This window comes from Ornithorhynchus anatinus, chromosome 9 (genome assembly GCF_004115215.2).
Source record: "Ornithorhynchus anatinus isolate Pmale09 chromosome 9, mOrnAna1.pri.v4, whole genome shotgun sequence".
Taxonomy (NCBI): Eukaryota; Metazoa; Chordata; class Mammalia; order Monotremata; family Ornithorhynchidae; genus Ornithorhynchus; species Ornithorhynchus anatinus.
The window spans coordinates 39,418,806-39,439,832 of record NC_041736.1 but is presented as its reverse complement, the minus strand read 5'-3'; the positions used below and the strand labels follow the sequence as shown (position 1 = coordinate 39,439,832).

At 48.6% G+C, this 21,027-nt stretch overlaps 1 protein-coding gene and 2 non-coding genes across 3 annotated transcripts in view; all 3 read left to right on the top strand.

Moving 5' to 3' along the window:
* Positions 1-2,770: 2,770 nt before the first annotated feature.
* Positions 2,771-21,027, top strand: part of WDR43 (WD repeat domain 43) — a 34,241-nt gene continuing 15,984 nt past the window's right edge. Inside the window, exons 1-4 of the mRNA XM_029072277.2 lie at positions 2,771-3,010; positions 13,572-13,706; positions 19,074-19,195; positions 20,244-20,364. Coding sequence (XP_028928110.1) covers positions 2,786-3,010; positions 13,572-13,706; positions 19,074-19,195; positions 20,244-20,364 — 603 coding nt within the window. The 5' untranslated portion in view covers positions 2,771-2,785. The remainder of the gene's footprint in view (positions 3,011-13,571; positions 13,707-19,073; positions 19,196-20,243; positions 20,365-21,027) is intronic.
* On the top strand, positions 17,560-17,643 carry LOC114814388. The gene has a single exon (XR_003762186.1). It is a non-coding gene; the product is annotated as a small nucleolar RNA SNORD53/SNORD92 (small nucleolar RNA).
* LOC114814377 lies at positions 20,489-20,572 on the top strand. Its single transcript, XR_003762175.1, has one exon. It is a non-coding gene; the product is annotated as a small nucleolar RNA SNORD53/SNORD92 (small nucleolar RNA).

The following is a 21,027-nucleotide window of genomic DNA, read 5'->3' as shown; positions in this document are numbered from 1 at the left end:
GACTTGCCCCCAGTCACCCAGCTGACAAGGGGCAGAGGCGGGATTCGAACCCATGACCTCTGACTCCGAAGCCCGTGCTCTTTCCACTGAGCCACGCTGCTTCTCTATGTTGCCTATATGTGTAATTTATTTATTTTTGTATATTTGAGAGGCAGCATGGTGTAGTGGATAGAGCGAGGGCCTGGGAACGAGAAGGTCATGGTTTCTAATCCCAGCTCTGCCACTTGTCTGTTAGGTGACCTTGGGTAAGTCACTTCACATCTCTGGCCTTCACTTACCTCATCTGTAAAATGGGGATTGAGACTGGAAACCCCGCGTGGGACAGGGACGGTGTCCAACCCGATTGGCTGATATCCACCCCAGCGCTTAGTACAGTGTCCGGCACAAAGTTAAACGCTTAACAAATGCTATTATCATTATTACAGTGCCTGGCACATCATAAGCACTTAACAAATACCGTTATTATTATTATATTTATGTCTGTCTCCCTGTCCAGACTGTGAGCTCACTGTGGGCAGGGATGTCTGTCATCATATTGTACTCTCCCAAGCGCTTAGTACAGTGCTTTGCAGGCAGTAAGCGCTCAATAAACACGATGGAATGAATGAATGAGTGCGTCGTTCCGAGGAAGGGTGTCGCCTTAAAACGTTCAGCTTGCATTCCAGCATCGTGGCTCAGTGAAAAGAGCCCGGACTTGGGAGTCAGAGGTTGTGGGTTCTAATCCTGACTCCGCCACATATCAGCTGTGTGACTCTGGGCAAGTCACTTAACTTCCCTGTGCCTCAGTTGCCTCCTCTGGAAAATGGGGATGAAGACTGTGAGCCTCACGTGGAACAACCCGATAACCCTGTGTCTATCCCAGCGCTTAGAACAGTGCTCTGCACCTAGTAAGCGCTTAACAAATCCCAACATTATTATTATTACCCTGTATGTACCCCAGCGCTTAGAACAGTGCTGGGCACATAGTAAGCGCTTAACAAATACCAACATGATTATTATTATTATTATTACCCTGTATCTCCCCCAGCACTTAGAAGAGTGCTCAGCACATAGTAAGCGCTTAACAAATGCCGTCATTATTATCTCGGCTCTGCCCCTTGTCAGCTGTGTGACTGTGGGCAAGTCACTTCACTTCTCTGGGCCTCAGGTACCTCATCTGTCAAATGGGGATGAAGCCTGGGAGCCTCACGTGGGACAACCTGGATGATCCTGTGTCTCCCCCAGCGCTTAGAACAGCGCTCTGCACCTAGTAAGCGCTTCACAAAACCCCAGCATTATCATTATTCTTCTCAGTGCCTCAGCGACCTCATCTGTCAAATGGGGATGAAGCCTGGGAGCCTCACGTGGGACAACCTGGATGATCCTGTGTCTCCCCCAGCGCTAAGAACAGTGTTCGGCACCTAGTAAGTGCTTCACAAATACCAACATTATCATTATTCTTCTCAGTGCCTCAGCGACCTCATCTGTCAAATGGGGATGAAGACTAGGAGCCTCACGTGGGACCACCTCGATGATCCTGTGTCTCCCCCAGCGCTAAGAACAGTGTTCGGCACCTAGTAAGTGCTTCACAAATACCAACATTATTATTATTATGGGGATGAAGACTGGGAGCCTCACGGGGGACAACCTGGATGATCCTGTGTCTCCCCCAGCGCTTAGAATAGCGCTCTGCACCTAGTAAGCGCTTCACAAAACCCCAGCATTATCATTATTCTTCTCAGTGCCTCAGCGATCTCATCTGTCAAATGGGGATGAAGCCTGGGAGCCTCACGTGGGACAACCTGGATGATCCTGTGTCTCCCCCAGCGCTTAGAACAGCGCTCTGCACCTAGTAAGCGCTTCACAAATTCCAACATGATTATTATTAATAGTAGCAGTGAGCGCTTAAGAAATACGGTCATTATTATGATTATAATGATCAGCCAACATTGAGGTGGGGGGGGGGGCCCCCCACGTCGACGGCCCCGCCCTAGGCCCCGCCCCTTATCTCCATGGCAACGCCCACCACCTGAGCCCCGCCCCTCTCCCCGGGCTACGTGGCCCCGCCCCCTTTCTCACCATGGCAACGCCCCCGCCCTGGCCCCGCCTCCTTCTCCCCATGGCAACGCCCCTATTTATTCGGTTAATAAAATGTACATCGCCTCGATTCTATTTAGTTGCCACTGTTTTTATGAGACGTTCTTCCCCTTGACTCTATTTATTGCCATCGTTCTCGTCTGCCCGTCTCCCCCGATTAGCCTGGAAGCCCGTCAAGGGGCAGGGACTGTCTCTCTCTGTTGCCGACTTGTTCATTCCAAGCGCTTAATCCAGCGCTCTGCACATAGTAAGCGCTCAATAAATACTATTGAATGAATGAATGAATGAATGAACGAACGAACGCCCCCGCCTGAGCCCCGCCCCTTCCCTCAGCTCCGGGGCCCCCGCCTCCTTCTCACCATGGCAACGCCCCCGCCTTGGCCCCGCCCCTTCCCTCGGACTCCGTGGCCCCGCCCCTCCTCCCCATGGCAACGCCCCCGCCTTGCCCCCCCCGCCCCTTCCCTCGGACTCCGTGGCCCCGCCCCCTCCTCCCCATGGCAACGCCCCCGCCGTAGCCCCGCCCTCGCGCTCCGTGTCCCCGCCCCCTCCTCCCCATGGCGACGCCCCCGCCTTAGCCCCGCCCTCGCGCCCCTTGGCCCCGCCCCTTCCCCCCGGGGCCCGGCGGCCCCGCCCCACTTCCTCCGGCGGGCCGGGCCCGGCGGCGCATGCGCGCGGCCGAACACGTGGCCACGGCGCGGCCCGAAGAGCAATGGCGGCCGGAGGGGGAGGCGGCGTCGACCCTGTGTCCGGCGCGGGGCCGCCCTGCGCCTTCTCCCCGCGGGGCCGGGCCTTCCTGGCCCTGGCCGGGGCCGACGGACACCTCCGGGTGTGGGAGACGGCGACCAGCCGGCAGCACCAGGACTACGTGCCTTCCGCCCACCTCAGCGCCACCTGCACCTGCCTGGCCTGGGCCCCGCCGCGCCTCGTCGCCAAGGTAAGCGAGGACCGGACCCTCCGGGGGCCCCGGGGAGCCCCTCCGGGCCGCGCCCGCCACGCCATCCCCACCCCGGCCCGCTGCCCCGCACCCACCCCCCTCCCACCACCACGTGCGCCGCCGGGGCCCTGTCTGCCCCTCCGCCTCCCGAACCGCCAGCCTCCCCTTCTATTAAGAAGGGTGTTGCCGTGGGTCAAGCGCTAACCGGGCGCGGAGCCCTGTCCTAAACCCTTCAGAGGGCAGGGACTGTCTCTATCTGTTGCCGACTTGTTCCTTCCAAGCGCTTAGTCCAGTGCTCTGCACTTAGTAAGCGCTCCGTAAATGCTGTTGAATGGATGAATGGACGCTGGGGGAGAGACGGGACCAGCCGGGGGGGTCCCACGTGAGGCTCCCGGGTTTCATCCCTGTTTCACAGAGGAGGTCCAGAGAGTAGTAATGTTGGGATGGGGTAAGCGCTTAGTAGGTGCAGAGCACTGTCCTAAGCGCTGGGGGAGAGACGGGACCATCCGGGGGTCCCACGTGAGGCTCCCGGGCTTCATCTCTGTTTTACAGAGGAGGCCCAGAGAGTAATAAGCGCTGGGGGAGAGACGGGGGCCCCACGTGAGGCTCCCGAGTTTCTCCCCCATTTTACAGAGGAGGCCCAGAGAAGAGTAACGTTGGTATTGGTTAAGCGCTTATTAGGTGCAGAGCAGTGTCCTAAGCGCTGGGGGAGAGACGGGGCCATCCTGGGGTCCCACGTGAGACTCCTCGGCTTCATCTCTATTTTACAGAGGAGGCCCAGAGAGTAAAAATGTTAGTATTTGCTAAGCGCTGGGGGGAGAGACGGGGGCCCCACGTGAGGCTCCCGGGTTTCATCTCTATTTCACAGAGGAGGCCCAGAGATTAGTAATGTTGGGATGGGTTAAGCGCTCACTAGGTGCAGAGCTCTGTCCTAAGCGCTGGGGGAGAGACAGGCCATCCGGGGGGTCCCACGCGAGGCTCCCGGGCTTCATCTCTATTTTACAGAGGAGGCCCAGAGAATAGTAATGTTGGTATTTGGTAAGGACTTATTAGGTTCAGAGCACTGTCCTAAGCGCTGGGGGAGACAGGGCCATCCGGGGGTCCCACATGAGACTCCTCGGCTTCATCTCTATTTTACGGAGGAGGCCCAGAGAATAGTAATGTTGGTATTTGCTAACCACTAGGGGAGAGACGGGGGTCCCACGTGAGGCTCCCGGTCTTCATCCCTACTTTACAGAGGAGTTCCAGAGAATAGTAATCTTGGTATTTGCTAAGCGCTTACTAGGTGCGGAGCACTGTTCTAAGCGCTGGGGGAGAGACGGGGCCATCCGGGAGTCCCACGTGAGGCTCCCGGGCTTCATCCCCATTCTACAGAGGAGGCCCAGAGAATAGTAATGTTAGTATTTGCTAAGCGCTTACTAGGTGCAGGGCACTATTCTAAGCGCGTGCAGAGCACTATTCTAAGCGCTGGGGGAGATACAGGGTCATCAGGTTCTCCCACAGGGGGCTCCCAGTCTTCATCCCCGTTTTCCAGGTGAGGTCACTGAGGCCCAGAGGAGTGAAGTGACTGGCCCACAGTGGCAGAGCGGGGATTCGAACCCATGACCTCCAACTCCCAAGCCCAGGCTCTTTTCCCTGAACCACGCTGCTTCTCTCCTCCCCGTCCCCGCACACAACCCCCTGCCCCTACCCCTACTGGGGTCGAGGGGTCATATTCTGCCATGGTCAGGGTGGGGGTGGGAATTTTTGGCCCGTCGACTGTGAGCTCCATGTGGCACAGGGACTTGATCCGTCCCGACTGTCATGCATCCACTCCAGCGCTTAGTACGGAGCTTGGCATGCACTCAATAATTATTGAGTGCGTACTAGGTGCAGAGCACTGGACTAAGTGCTTGGACGGGACAATTTGGCTGCAGATCGAGACCATCCCTGCCCAGTGACGGGCTCACGGTCTAAACGGCACCTAGGAAGTTTCCAGCAGGCCCCACTGTTCTTATCCCGGAGGGATTTTAGGCCCTAGACCCACGAGGGGCGGGGATCATGTCTATTAACTCATCCAGAACTGTCCCAAACGCTTAGGGCAGGGCCGGGCACACTGTCAGTGGTCAATCAGTTGAGTTTTCTTTAAGTAGGCCAGATCCCCAAATAGACCAGAGCCCCAAATTCAGGATCCCCCGCTACCGTTCCTTACTAGTCCTATGCCTCTGCCCGTGCCATTTTAAAGTTAAGCACACAGAGCTTTTGGAGGACAGAACCGAAGCTCACCAGCAGTAAAGATTTTGAGTCGTTGATTCGCCGGCTGGAAGCCACATGGTTGGATGAGTAGAAGAGCAGCACCATGATGTGGGTTCTTTTTCCACCTCTCAAAGTTCAGTATAACCCTTGAAAGTCACTTTTCTGCTGCCTCAGTTTCCTCTTTTTGTTAAGTGGGGACAGTACCTGAGCATATCAGAGTAGCCCCACACCCTCCCCCCACCCGTGATTTTCACCATTTAAATAATTTTGGAAAAATACAAGCTTTTAAGCACCTTCCAGAATGTTTTCTTTGCAGCTCGATTGCCGCAAATATGCACCGGATGGGCGATCAAATAAAGTCCAATCACTTTGGCGCTCTATTTTGGAGTATTTCTCATTGCTTCTCTGTTTTTGCGCGGCCTCATCACCCCACTGAGTGAAAATCATCCACCGGAGCCCAGCCGCTCTCCAACACCCCTCAGTCCTGCGTTGGAGAAGCACCATGGCATAGAGAGAGAGAGAGAGAGAGAGCACGGGCCTGGGCATCAGAAGGTCATGGGTTCTAATTCCAGCTCCACCACCGGTTTGCTCTGTGACCTTGGGCAAGTCACTTCACTTTCCTGGGACTCAGTTACCTCATCTGTAAAATGGGGATTGAGACTGTGAGCCCCATATGGAACAGGAACTGTGTCCAACCCGATTTGCTTCTATCCACCCCAGTGCTTAGTACAGTGCCCGGCACATAGTAAGCACTTAACAAACATCACGATTATTAGTATTACCTTCTTCTCCATCCTTGCAGCCAAATGTGGGGAGACCATGTCCACTGACTTCTGTCGCCCCTTGATTCCCTCTTCTGCCACATTCCATCTCTTGAATTACAGCTTCTTTAAGAAACTTTAAGTGCAGCGTATCATCAACTGAAAAAAAAAAAAACCCACCAAACTCATCACACGTTTAATGTCTGCATGTTTGTACTAATGATTTATCCCTAATCCTTTTTAGAAATTATGAGCCCAGCACTCCTAGACAGCCGGGAGTGAGTTAGGCTAGAGTGCTGTGAGCCCCAGAGAGTGCTAAATGAATGTGATCATGGGCATCTTAGAGCAAGAGTTTAAAACAGGCAAATGCCCAAACACACGAGTGGAGAGATTTGGAGCCGTCGGTGCTCTGTGTTAACGTTTGAATCACACGGGACTTTCCCTGGGACACCATGGGTTGGGTAGGTTTCCAGTGGCGGTTGATATGTGCCATCCTGGGCTGGGTCCGGCATGTGTGAGAGCCCGAGAAAGGAAGATCAAGAGGTATAGTGGCAAGGGAACCGGTGCGGCCTAGTGGATAGAGCAAGGCCCCAGAAGTCAACAGGACCTGGGTTCTAACTGTGTCTCCACCACTTATTTGCCCTGTGACTTTGGGGAGGTCACTTAACTTCTGGTCCTCACTTCTCTCATCTGTAAAATGGGGGTGAGACTGTGACCCCTATGCAGGACGGGGCCGGTGTCCAAACCGATCAGCTTGTGTCCACCCCAGCACTCAGTACAGTGCTTGGCCCATAGTAAGTGCTTAACAAATGCCATTAAAAAAGAAGGGGGTCACTAAGCAGTAGAGTGGATGGGGGCAATGAGATGGGGAAAGCTCAGCCTCAGAAGGGAAGCAGCAAATCGTAGGAGCAACCCAGGACTGTAGCACACAACCTCCATCTCCAAGTTTAGGAGCTCCCTGCATTGGGTATCTCACCACTTGCCCCACATCGGAATGTTGAACCCTCAATGTGTAGTCCATTGGTCTGAGGTGAGATGAAACTCTGATTTTCTGTTACCTGCAAGTTTATCTATGGGTTATTGAGAAGTTCCATTGCCACGGGATAGGTTTGGTTTCAAGCGGACCCTCCTTCTTGGCCCTGTGGAGGCAGGCAGCCACTCTTCCTGGAATGACTCCTCTCATGTCTTGGAATCTGCCCCTCGTCCCTTCCCTCTGGCTCAGATATCCTGAATGTCCCATTCACACCCTTCTCACTAATGCTTTCCGGAGTCTGATCCTCAGCCCGCTCCCATGCCAGCCTCAGCACCCAAACCCTGGTGTCGTTTTTCTTTTTTTAATGGCATTTGTTAAATGCTTACTATATGCCAAGCACTGTACTAAGTGCTGGGGATCCAAGCTTATCGGATTGGACTCAGTCCCTGTCCCACGTGGGGCTCACAGTCTTAACTCCCATTTTACCGATCAGGGAACCGAGGTACAGAAAATAATAATGTTGGTATTTGTTAAGCGCTTACTATGTGCAGAGCACTGTTCTAAGCGCTGGGGTAGACACAGGGGATTCAGGTTGTCCCACGTGGGGCTCACAGTCTCGATCCCCATTTTACAGATGAGGTACCTGAGGCGTAGAGAAGTTAAGTGACTTGCCCACAGTCACCCAGCTGCCAAGAGGCGGAGCCGGGATTCGAACCCATGACCTCCGACTCCCGAGCCCGGGCTCTTTCCACTGAGCCACGCTGCGCACGCTGCTTCACGGAAAAGTGAAGTGACTCACCCAAGGTCACAGCAGACAAGGGGTGGAGCTGGGATTAGAACCCAGGGCCTTGTGACTCCCAGACCTGTGATTTATCCACTAGGCCATGGTGCTTCTCTATTTTAGGTTCATTTCAATATTAATGTTTAATATTATTATGTTTAAATACAGTCAGGCAGATCCCAGTTCTTTCTGCACATAGCTTGAACCCAAGCCTTGCAGTTTTTCTATTTCAAGATTCTCGAGACCCACTGCCTGGCTTTCCCCCCCCTCCTCCCTAAACACCCTCCCTCTGTCCCTCTCAGTGGAGTTCTTTTGGGGTTTCCTCTTTGGGTGGTAATATAGCATGCGCTTCAAAGGAAATGTCTTGCTCACTGGTCTGTATCACACAGAAGAGCCGCCTAAAATGAAAATTCAGCAGAGAAGTGCTGTTTCTGACCCAGTGATCTTGGGTGAAGAAACTTTACCTGCACCTCCTTTCCCTCATTCATAAAATGCAGGTCATTTGTGGACCTCACATTTTGAGTTTGGAGAGATAAAGTATCTATTGAAGCAAAGAGATCTACTATTTTAATAAAGCTTTTGAGCCTTCCCAAGCACACAGTAAGCGCATAATAAATACCTTTGTTGACGATGATAATGATTATCATCATCATCAATTGCGGAGCCCCTAGAATGTGCAGAGCACTGGACTAGATATGAGAGAGCGTTCAGTCAAGTAGAAACAGTCCCCTCTGCCCTCCAGCTTGCAGTCTGAAAGAGACAGGCAGACCCAAATAATAATAATATTGGTATTTGTTAAGTGCTTACTATGTGCAGAGCACTGTTCTAAGCGCTGGGGGAGATACAGGGTAATCAGGTTGTCCCACATGAGGCTCACAGTCTTCATCCCCATTTTACAGATGAGGTAACTGAGACACAGAGAAGTGAAGTGACTTGCCCACAGTCACCCAGCTGACAAGTGGCAGTCGGGATACGAACCCATGACCAAAGTTAGAGTTAGAGCAACTGCATATGAACCGCATATAATGGGAGCAAGAGGAAAAACCATGGATACACTTGGGTTTTTTTTGTTTTTTTAAAATCAGTGACCTCATCTGTAAAATGGGAATTAAGATTGTGAGCCCCATGTGGGACAGATTGTGGCAAACTGAGTAGATTGTGTCTACTCCAGCGCTTACTTCAGTGCCTGGAACATAGTAAGCACTTAACAAATATCACAATTATTATTACTGACCAGCAGTGTGGCACAGTAGATAGATCAGGAGCCTGGGAGTCAGCAGGATCTGGGTTCTGATCCCGGCTCCACCACATGTCTGCTGTGTGACCTTGATCTTGGGCAAGTCACTTCGTTTCTGGGCTTCATTTACCTCATCCGTAAAATGGGGATTAAGAGTGTGAGCCCCAGGTGGGACAGGGACTGTTCAATGTGATTAACTTGTATCTACCCCAGCGCTTAGAACAGTGTTTGGCACATAGGAAGTGTATAACAAGTACCATAATTAAAAGCATCTGCAAGAAAAAAGTGAGAAAGCTGGTGTTCAATCGTATTGAGCGCAGCGTGGCTCAGTGGAAAGAGCACGGGCTTTGGAGTCAGAGGTCACGGGTTCAAATCCCAGCTCGGCCACTTGTCAGCTGTGTGACCTTGGGCAAGTCACTTAACTTCTCGTTGCCTCAGTTCCGTAAAATGGGGATTAAGACTGTGAGCCCCACGTGGGACAACCCGATTCCCCTGTGTCTACCCCAGCGCTTAGAATAGTGCCCGGCACATAGTAAGCGCTTAACAAATACCACTATTATTATTATTATTACTGTGTGCAGAGCACTGCACTAAGCGCTTGGAAAGTACAATTCAGTAACAAATAGAGACAGTCCCTACCCACAGTGGGCTCATAGTCTAGAAATGTGCTTTAGAGTGGCTGAGGGGAGGATATATGACCAGGGCAGCAGGGATGAGGCAGGTAATGTACGACTCCTGGAGGAGGTGGCTTTTTAGGGGAGGGTTTCAGTCTGCACCCCAGTAGTGGAAGGGCAGGCAAAACTTTGGGCCAGTTGGAGCCATATTCATATTAATGTCCTATGAAATGTCCATCTCCCCTTCTAAGACTGTCAGCTCATTATGGGCAGGGAATGAGTCTGCTAATTCTGTCGTATTGTACTCTCCCAAGTGCTTAGTACAATGCCCTGCGCATAGCAAGTGCTCAATAAATGCCATTGATCAAGGGAGGCTAGCAGAGCGAGACTTTTATCTGGACCCCAGAGCGGTTATCGGAAAGAGCGCAGGTTTGGGTTTTAGTCCTAACGGTGAGTTAAGAAACTCATGGCCTCAGCGTCCCCATCTGCAAAATGGGGTTACTGCCGGCCTTTCCCTTCTTCTCAGTGATTTTGGGAAGATAAAAAGGGAATTGATGTTAAAGAGCCATGGCAAAATAAATTATTCAGATTATTATGGCTCCCACTGTACCTTTCCCCTCACTGATGGATAAGACCCTTATACAGATGAGTTTCTGAATCCCCTTAGCTGTAGTTCACCCATGCTCTATAGAAGACATGGTTATGAGGCGGGGTAACAGCACTTAGTTTTAAAAACCTCTGAGGACGTATAAGTAAAATTTCATCTGCAGTTTGTCCATTCAGGTGGTGGATTTGAAGATCAAATTCCGCGGTTCCTATTTTTTTTTAATGACTTTTTTTTAAGCACTTACTATGTGCCAAGCACTGTTCTAAGCCCTGGGGTAGTTACAGGCTAACCAGCCTGGTCACAGTCCGTGTGCCAGATGGGGTTCCCAGTCTGAATCTCCATTTTACAGATGAGGTGACTGAAGCACACAAAAGTGGAGTGACTTGCCTAAGGTCACGCAGCAGACGAGTGGCGAAGCTGGGATGGGAAACCAGGTCCTCCGACTCTCAGACCCGCGCTCTTTCCATTAGTCCATGCCGTTTCTCAAGTTCGATATCCTTGAATTCCAGAAACTATCTCTTGGGTCAAAATGGGAATCCCTCTTGGTAGGGCAGTACTAGCTTGTTTAGGACAGTGCTTGACACATAGTTAAGTGCTTAACTACCATCGTTATTGGTGCCCTCCATTCTCTAACGAGGGGATGAGGTTCTTGATAGTGCCACGCTAAAGACTATTCCCATTCTAGAAGCCCTGCCACTTGAATCCGCTTCTTGAGCAAGTCCCTTTAACCTCTCAGTGCCTCAGTTCCCTCATCTGTAAAATGGGGATTAAAGCCTGTGAGCCGCTTGTGGGGTATGGACTGTGTCCAGCCTGATTAGCTTGTTTGTACGGCGGTGTTCAGTACACCGCCCGGCACACAGTAAGCATTTAACAGAGACCATAAAAAGCCCCCCTCGAAAGATGCCGTGCATGCGCTCGGCCATTTCTTCAGCCGTCACGTTACATTGTATCCTATCAGACAACAACATTCAAAATGTCAAGTTAAAACACACGTTTATGGAAGATTCGAGTGTTCAAAGGAAACCTCGACGGGCTAATATTGGCCTGCAGTGAGCGGGAACAAAGGCACCATTATGATTTGCCTTTGGTTATAATGAGTACTTTGGCAACAGGTAATTTGGGGAATTTTATAAACTCAGGTCCAGTTTCTTTTGGGTGCATGAAGTGAACAGGTAGGGTGCCTGGCATGCGTTTTGTCTGTGGGAAGGTTACTGGTTTGCTTGCTCTTTCTTCACGAACTCTGCCAAGTGCCTCGTACGGTGCTTTGCACAAAGTAGGTGCTTAATACTGTCGATTGATCATGAGGCTGAAGTTCTAGACTGTAAGCTCATTACCGGCGGGGTATGTGTCTGTTGTGCTGTACTCTCCCGAGCTCTTAGTACAGTGCTCTGCACCCAGTAAGCGCTCAATAAGTACGACTGAATGAATGAGGAGTTGAAAAGAAACCCTGAAGGAAGGAGAGCGCCGCATCTCCCGTCTACAAGCACATCCCCCGGGCCGAGGGGCTGGACTGGCCAGATGCCAGGTTTTCCGGCTCCTGCACCTAGCTGATAGTATAGACTAATCACTGATATACTTATCACTCAGAGGTATTTTTTGAGTGCTTACTGTGGGCAGAGGCACTGTCCTGAGTGCTTGGGAGAGTACAACAGAATTAGACTTGTACGTTTTTTATTCAGTGGTACTGAGCGTGTTATATGCAGAGCACTATACTAGTTGCTTGGGAGAGTGCAATCCAATAGAATTAACAGACACATCCCCTGCCCATCTCTAGTTTACAGTCCAGAGGGGGAGACATGGATATGAATAAGTAATTTGTAATATATAATTTAAAGATATGTATGTAAGCGCTGTGAGGTTGGGGTGAATATCAGTGTTCTTAAGACCCTCAGAGGTTCTTGCCTTAGACTGTGAGCCGTGTGGAACATGGGAGGCTCTGGAAGACTGGGTCCAGTCTGATTATCTTGTCTAACCTCCACGCTTAGCGTAACGGTTGGCAGAACGCCCACTTAGTAAATACCTATGCTATTATTCCCTTTAAATTTACAGTATGAAGCAGAATTAGGTAAAAGTGACCCGAGCATCAATAAAGAGGGCAAATGGCACATTAAGATACTAGACAGCCGCAGGATCAGAATAATGGACGTTTTGGGGAAAAGCGAACAAATAAGAGGACCGCATTTTCATTAATTTAAAACCCTCCTGCCGAGGGATCCGAGGCCTGAGAAGCTCAAGTCCCGTTTAGGGACTTTGAGGCTATTCTCCTGACAGTTTTGGCCAAGAGGAAGAAAGAAGGAAAGTTTCCTAATCGTAAACCTGTCGTCCTTGCAAGGAGTCATGGGAGCAGGTTGTGGGGGGCCGGGACCCCCAAAGGCTATGAGGAGCTCTGAAATGCTGCTCCTCCTTCCTGTAGCTATACTGGCAGCAGTAGCTTTGGGGAATCACAGGACCCCTAGCTGGACTGGTGATGGACCCGGCCATCTTAGGGGGCAGTTTTTTGTTGTTTGTTTTTAAACTGGGCTGTGACAGTGAGGGAAGCAGCCCCTTGGCTCTGCCTTAAGGGTGAGAGGTGGTTCATTCTGACTTTGGAGGAGCCACATGCTAATCCAGCTGTTTTGTGTGTGAGCAAAGACTTGTGTAAATGGTCCGAAGTCATCACCAATGGCGTTTATTGAGTGCTTACCATGGGCAGAGCACTGTACTAAGCACTTGGGAAGTACAATACAGCATATTCTCTGCCTACAATGAGCTTAACTTCCTCCGCATCCCCCCCCCCCACCATCCTCCATCCCCTCACACTCTTCCCACGCACAACAGAGGCAATTTGCTCCTGCACAGGAATATTTGTTAATAGTTATTGCATTTAGTAAAGGGCCTGCCGTGCTCAGTGTTGCATTTGGGAGTATCGGGTTCTCTGTCAACAGTTTGAACTTTGCTCAACCGTGGGTAAACCTCAGTTGGCACCATTCCCTGTGTATTCCACTGTATTTACCATCTTTATTCATCACCTATATTCTACTAGATTGTAAACTCTTTGAGGACAGGGTTCTTGTCTGCCAACTCTGTTGTACCGTACTCTTCCAAAAGCGCTCAGTACAGCACCCTGCACATATTAAGTGTTCAATAATTGTCAGTGCCTGATGGATTCTTACTGAGTGTTCTCCTTTCTGTATGCCATATAATCTGAAACATTCTGTCAGATTATAAGCTTTCCAGAAGACAAGGAGCCACTTCTACCGAGATTTGTCTACAACGTGCATGATAGACTCTGATTTTTGGATGATCTAATTTGCAAAAGGAAGTTTGATTTAATAATCTCTCCCCCATCCACCTTTTTTTTTTTTTAACTCTAGGAGGGCCCCCAGAGGAAAAAAAGGAAATCTGAAGCTGTAGTGACGAGTGACCAAGTGGATCTGTTGGCTATTGGGACAGCTGTTGGCACCATTTTATTGTACAGTACAGCAAAAGGCGAGTTACACAGCAAACTGGTAAGTTGTCTTTGAAGTCCGTATTGCTCTAAAATGGGCCGGTTTAAATTTGGGTAAATTACCTGCACTGGGGAAGCAGCGAGGCTCAGAGGGAGTCAGAGGACCTGGGTTCTAATACTGGCTCTACCACTTGTCTGCTATGTGAACTTGGGCATGCCAGTTTTTCTGTGCCTCAGTTTCCCCAGCAGTAAAATGGGGATTAAAGCATACTACCTCGACTTAGATTATGAGTCCCATGTGGGACTGTGTCCAACCTAAATATTTCAAAATTTTGAAAATAGGGGTCAAGATTTGGGGGCTTTGGGGTCAAGATGTGGAGCTTCCTTGTATCGGGGTCTTAGAGCATAATAATAATAATAATGTTGGTATTTAAGTGCTTACTATGTACAGAGCACTGTTCTAAGCGCTGGGGTAGATACAGGGTCATCAGGTTGTCCCATGTGAGGCTCACAGTCTTAATCCCCATTTTACAGATGAGGTAACTGAGGCACAGAGAAGTGAAGTGACTTGCCCACAGTCACACAGCTGCCAAGTGGCAGAGCCGGGATTCGAACCCATCACCTCTGACTCCCAAGCCCAGCCTCTTTCCACTAACTTCGAATGAAATTGAGCCGAGTATTTTGTTGTCATTCTTCTACTATCAGCAGATGCACTCTCTTCCCCTCCTCTGAGCAGTCCTCATCATCACCCTATTTTCCTCGTGCAGTACCTGTTCCCTGACCTTGTCAAGAAGCATCTCCAATAGAAAAGTTTCTGGGCGGGGGGAGGGCCCACGCAAAGAGGGGGGTTTCCCTGACTTTTATGTTCTTCAGGAGCTGGAGTGGTGGTTATGTGGGAAGAACTTGACCCAGTGGCCCCATCTGGGCCCTGGAGCCCAAAGTTCTGCTTTTCCCCTCCCGTTGGATTTAGCAGCTTGACTGCAGAGAACTCAAAGGGGCTTGGCGGGAGCCCAACAAGACTCTTGTTAATAAGGAGATTTTGGAGATGAAAGTGTTGCTCAGAAGTTTTAGAAGAATCCTCACCGGCCGTCCCCTGCCATACAGTCTATGTGTGTATGGTTCCGTCTTAGCTTGAGTTACTTTTATTTTGTACTCTGAGCAATCTGTAGACTTTCTTCACAGCTCAGGTGTTACGTGTCTTGGCGTGTTTCAACATCCCCCTTTTCAACTGAGCAGCCACTTCTACCCTCCGTTTGGTTAGTGATTTATTGAGCCGCTCCAGCGGTGAGTTCCTGTCTTAAAACTTGGATGGGGCTCCGTATCTCTGCACACTTCTTACCAGCTTCTCTCCGCTCAGTGTTGGTGGGAAGAGACATTGGTCAAGCTAAAGATGTGATCCTGTAGCTGCCAAACAGGCAAATCCTTTCTGGGCTCCTTAACGAAACCCGAGTTGTCAAACTAAAATAAAATACTTGTCAAGCGGTTCCTATGAGGTTTTTTGTTTTTGGTTTTTTTTTTAATTTCTAAAGCTCCTTTAGGGGTAGTGCATAGAGAATTTTTTCTCAAATGAGAAGGGGATGAGGGGCCGGAGGCAGAGAGGGTGCTGTAATGTGCATTTGAATTGGGAGCATAGTTTGATGAAGGAGAATAAAGCTTCCCAAACTTTTCAGCCTTTGCCTTTGAACTAATAGCACGGACTTCTACACTTAATATCTCGCAGTCATCTGCTAGACCCCAAAGCCGTCTCCTATTGAATGTAGATATTTGTCCTCCGTAAGCCTCGTCAGAGGATCTTCAAACCAGAAATTTGTGGAGTCGGAAGTGGGACCCTTAAAGACCCCCCAGACTAGGGCTCACTGAGTTGTAATTTTGTAGCTCACTGATTCGAAATGACCACGGCAGCTTTCACAGAAAAACCCCATTGCTGAGCGAGATGTACCAGAGTTGCCATGGTATCTGGGGGTCTTGCCAGGGTTTCTTTGCAAACTGATTGTAAGTGCCCATTCCTACCAACGCACTGGACCATTTGAGTGAACTTTAAGATCTGAGATCGAAACTCTACCCGGGAAAGGGGAAAGCAGGTTTTGAACCTGTTCGAATCTATCCTTCCTGGCCGTAGGCATTGAGTAACTTAGAACTTGAAGCGGCCTGGCCTAGCGGATAGAGCATGGACCTGGGAGTCAGAAGGTCAAGGGTTCTAATCCCGCTCCACCATATCTGCTCCGTGACTCTGGGCTAGTCACTTCACTTCCTCTGTGCCTCAGTTCCCTAGTCTGTAAAATGGGGATTGAGACTGTGAGCCCCGTGTGCGACAGGGTCCGTCCAACCCGATTTGTATTCATCCCAGCGCTTAGTACAGCGCCTATACATAGTACTTAAATACCATAATTACTATTATTATTAAAGCCCATTCTTGAGCTTTTGAGCACTGTGTGTGAATAAAGGAGGGGGCACCTGGGAAGCCAGAAGGGGGAAGGGAATGAGTTCCAATTCTCCACTTGTCATGACAAGCTGGGTATTGGGGCCTTCACTTATGGTGGATTGCTGAGTGGCCCCTGGAGAGAATCTTATGTTCCCCAGGAGTCCCTACTTTCTGGGTGAGGCAGGATACACTTACAATGTCCTGCAAGTCCATCCTTCTTAAGCTCACCTGGAAAGTTGTGTCCCAGTGAGCTAGACTGTTGGCATCACCTTTGTCTGGGCTTGGTGCCTGGGAGCTTTCCATGATAGTTCATTTGTGGCCAATAGAACAAAAGGAACAAAGAATTAGATACCACTTAGAGGCAATGTGGCCTAGAACCCCGGGCCTGGAAGTCAGAGGACCTGGGCTCTACTCCCTGCTCTGCCAGCTACTTCCCTTGGACAGATCATTTAACTTTGGCGGGCCTCAGTTTCCTCAAATGTTAAAAGGGGATTAAATCCCTGTTCTCCCTCCTCAGAGTGGGAGTCTCATGCGGGACATAGGTGTTTGACCTAATTGATTTGCACCACTCCAGCCCTTAGCATAGTGGTTGACACATAGTACGCACTAACAGATACTATGAAAACCCCCCACTAGAGCCATTAACAAGGACAGTGTCCAGCATTATTAAGCCTTAAAACTTCTGATTTTGGGGTATTCTCCATAAATCTTAATGGAATTCCCTTTTCAGGGTAATTTTCACATCTCAGCTGGTGCTAGTTTATTCCAAAGAAGAGAGGACTGTCTTGTAATGGATCACCAAGATCCCCAATCTTGAGTCACAGAGAGAAATTCAATCAAACAACTCATTTAAAGTTCAGAGAGCAAATCTTTCTGATTAAAATTAAAGTGAACATGATTTCTCAGGGGGAAAATGAGTTCAGGATAATCCTGACTGTTTAAAGTGGAAAGTGCAGAACTGAGGGAGTTATTGGAAGTTTTACTGTTCTTATTTTTAAATGTCAGAGTGAAATACTCTGCTTGTATCAAAGTCGACGTAACCACCTCGATTCCATCATTGTCTGTATTCTTAAGAAGTGTGGACCAATGGCACCTTAGGCTGTAGTCATGGAAATGTGAAATAAACCACACTGTCAGTGAGGATCGGTGGGCAAGAACAGGACCATTCATGGAGTGTCCTCTCAGTCTGCCCCATAGCCTGGAGGGAATATCTCTTATAACCATCATGTTTCCCAGTCGGTATTACCCACCAGGCAACTTTCAGAACTTAGGGTTTCCTGGGAAATACCCTGCTGGAGGAAGGAACCCCAATATGGTATCATTTGTAGTATGTCCTTGAACACCCTCACTTGGAAATGAATACCGAATCTGGATTTGGTGGCTTATCCTTCTGAGGCCGGTAGAGCTGAATTCCTTTTCCTAGACCGAACTCAAAGCAGAATTCAGACAGATTTTTGAGGAGAGAAGGTGATTCTGGGGTTACTGAGATTTGATGCTGTGATGACGTTTTCAACTGTGGTTTCTGTTCACCGACGGTTGAATGAGGACAGATAATTCCTTGGCTGTGTCTGAGCATGTCCAGAACCCCTTTTAAAAATGAGGATCAAAATTCTCATCCTGTCCATCCTGTGTATGGGGGCCCTTGTGAATGGGCGGATAAGTTTGGAGCATGCCGGGATCTACTTTGTTCGGAGAACTGGAGTCCGGATAACTTTTGTTCTGCATACCTCTCCCTTCAAAAAGCCCGACTGCCCATTCTTCTCCGCATCAAGCAGAAACTCCTGACTTTTGGTTTTAAGGCATGTATTCAGCCCTGTTGCTCCTACTTATCCACTCTCCCCTCCCTCCACACCCCAGCTCACATTCCTCCTTCTCAAACAAACCTCTCACCGCTGACCTCCTGTTTACACTGGAAATTTCCTGGAACTTCTTCTCCCTTCAAATTTGATAGGCCAAAACTCTCCCCATTTTCAAAGCCCTTCTGGAGTCACGTCTCCAGAAAGTCTTCCCCAATCAGTCGTTTTCTGATTGCTGACTATGTGCACAGCAGTCTGCTGTACTAAGTGATTGGATGAATACAGTGTAATGGGAGTGGGTAGATATGTTCCATTTGCTATATATGTATAGTGAACAAGCTCATATATATATATTATGGTGTTTAAGTGCTTAATATGTGTCAAACACTGTTCCGAGTGCTTCTTGTTTAGTGCTTTTGTGACTCCTACCTACGTAGGTACTCACGACATCTCTGCACTTTCGTCTCTGCCTGAAAGGTCCTGAACTTAAGCATTAACTCACATATATATCCTCCCTTCCTATAACTAATTTATTTTAGGGTCTGTCTCCCGACTAGATTGTAGACTCCTTGAGAGCAGGGATCATGTCTGCTAATTTTATTGTACTCTACCGAACAGTTCAGTGCTGAATGAAGAGTAGGTGCTCAATAAGTACAACTGACTAGGTTGGGTGGTAGAGTTGCATGGATTTCAGGCTTTTTGGTCTACACATTGACATTAAGCTAGGACAACATTTATTATTTATGGCATTTGTTAAGGGACTTATACAGAGCACTGTACTGAGTGCTGAGGGAAAGATATGAGGATATTAATTCAGATTTGGTTCCTGCCCCACAGGGCACTGAGAGCTCAGTGGTTTGAGGAACTGAGGACGGGCAGACAGACTGAGGACGGGCAGATGGGTACTCAGCAGGAACAGCAGTTCTAATGCAGAGACAGGAGGAACGTGTGTTGAACCTGAAGGAGATAATCCTCTTACTCCTTGCCTCTAATACCCTGCTAGACTGTAAGCTCCTTAAGGACAGGGACCATGTCTTACTCTTTAGTACTGTCCTAAGTACTTAGTAGTGCCCTCCTCACAGTAAGCGCTTAAAAAAAACCATGGCTTCTGCTCACAAACCGTAAGGATGACCGATGGTATCCGTCAGTGTTTTTATTTGAGAGCTTTTTTTTTTCCTTTTCCATAACATTGATGATTCTTCTTTTCTAGGGAGATGGGCATACCAATAAAGTAAACTGCATACAGTGGCACCAAGACAATGGTTGTTTGTATAGCTGTTCAGACGACAAACACATTGTAGAATGGAATGCACAGAAATGCAAAGTAAAGTGGTAAGTAAGAAAGACTGGTAGTTCATTGTAGTGCTAGAAGCGTTATGGGGTGGGCCGAGTGGTTCGGTTCATATTCTACAATGAATTCGTTTTCTAGCAAGCCTTCTATTTGGATTGGGGGGAAAGGGAAGTATAAACTGTCTACCACTTGTTCCGATATTTCCATCCTAAAGAAAGGATGAGAGTATTAACCATGTGGGAGGTCGTTGGGAGATTAAAAGTTAATCTTTTAGGTAAGACTTAAGTTGCTCTTGATACAGTCAGCCCACAGTTACCCCCAAAGGTTACCCAGTAGTCACTGGGTTCATCGAGGGTGGAATTAAGCATAATGTGAAGTGTTTAATTAGAATGAAGCCTAATGACTCCGATCACCTAGCATTTATCCCCTGTGCCGTACGCTGGGCTACTTGAAAAACAACAAAAACTTTTCGTTCTCAATCTTTAAGTTAAAATTAAAGTTTGTGAGGGGCATACATTGACTCACGTACTCCTGTTACTCCTATTTTCACAATTGCCCTAGAGTTTTTTTATTTGTAGCATGAGATGGGTTTAATTTAATGTTCACAACTAAACTTTTTTTAATCAGGGAAATAAATCACTGTCACAGATCTTCACGAGAAGTATTAGAAAGTAATTGCATACAAGGGGCATGGTTCGTTTTTTTCTTTTTAAGTGCATGTGTTGTTTTTAAAGTAAAGGGGGCAGGTGCCAGTTGTACAGAAGTCGGGTTGAACAAGTGACATTGTGATGATAGTGAGATCTTGGCTCACATTGGGCAAAACAACTACACATAAAGAATTAGAAAATCAGGGGCTTGAACCTGGGACAGTCACAGGAGAAAGGCAAATAAAAGTGACTACGAGATTTTTTGCTTTATGGGAGGCTTAAACCTACTGACCTGTTATGTGAAACCTGCCTTGCTGAAAAAACTTAGATTTTACACCGCACCACGCTTTTTCTTTGACATGGTAACAATACCAGAGACATCAGGTTATCTTTTCTCTTCTGGTTTTCTCTTCCCCTGCGCTTCGTCCTCTCACCCTAAAAGCAAATGGAAAGGCGACAACAGCAGCGTCAAGTCTTTATGCCTCAGCCCAGATGGAAGGATGCTGCTTTCAGCTGGTCGAACTATCAAACTATGGGACTTGGAGACCAAAGAAGTCTATAGAGTAAGTTCAACAGAACCATTTTCTCCAGTTGCCAAGCGAAGTGTCTTTTCCTAGACTGAACTCAAAGCAGAATTCAGGCAGCTTTTTGAGGAGAGAAGGTGGTTCAGGGGGTTACTGCGATTTGATGCTGTGATGACATTTTCAATAGTGGTTTCTGTTCACTGACGGGTGAATGAGGACAGATAATTCCTTGGCTGTGTCTGAGCATGTCCAGAACCCCTTTTCAAAATGAGGATCAAAATTCTGACATCCTCTTTCTCAAATGCAGAGAAATACCCGAGGTAGGGAGGGTCCACCATTCTTCCTCTGAGGAAGAGCATTCTGTAGTTCCTAACTTGGGAACTTTGACATTTCTTAAGGATCTCTAAAGGGCTTAAGAACCAGGAAAACCCTCTGTCATGTGTGGAACAGCAGTATGACCTATGAGGATGGAAGGAAGGGATGATCTTTGAGTTAAATATGCATGTGTGTTGGGGATGAATCCAGTTGATGAGAATGCATTTTAATGTGACTCTCCATTACAGTTAGAAAAAAAATTCTGAAATACTCTTTGTGCTGTAAATATTTTTCTAATATTGAAACATGGGTTGGCTCTGCACAGGCCAGACAAGAAGGTGGAACAGTGAGCAATTTTCTCATGCTCTATGTAGACTGGGCCAAGTC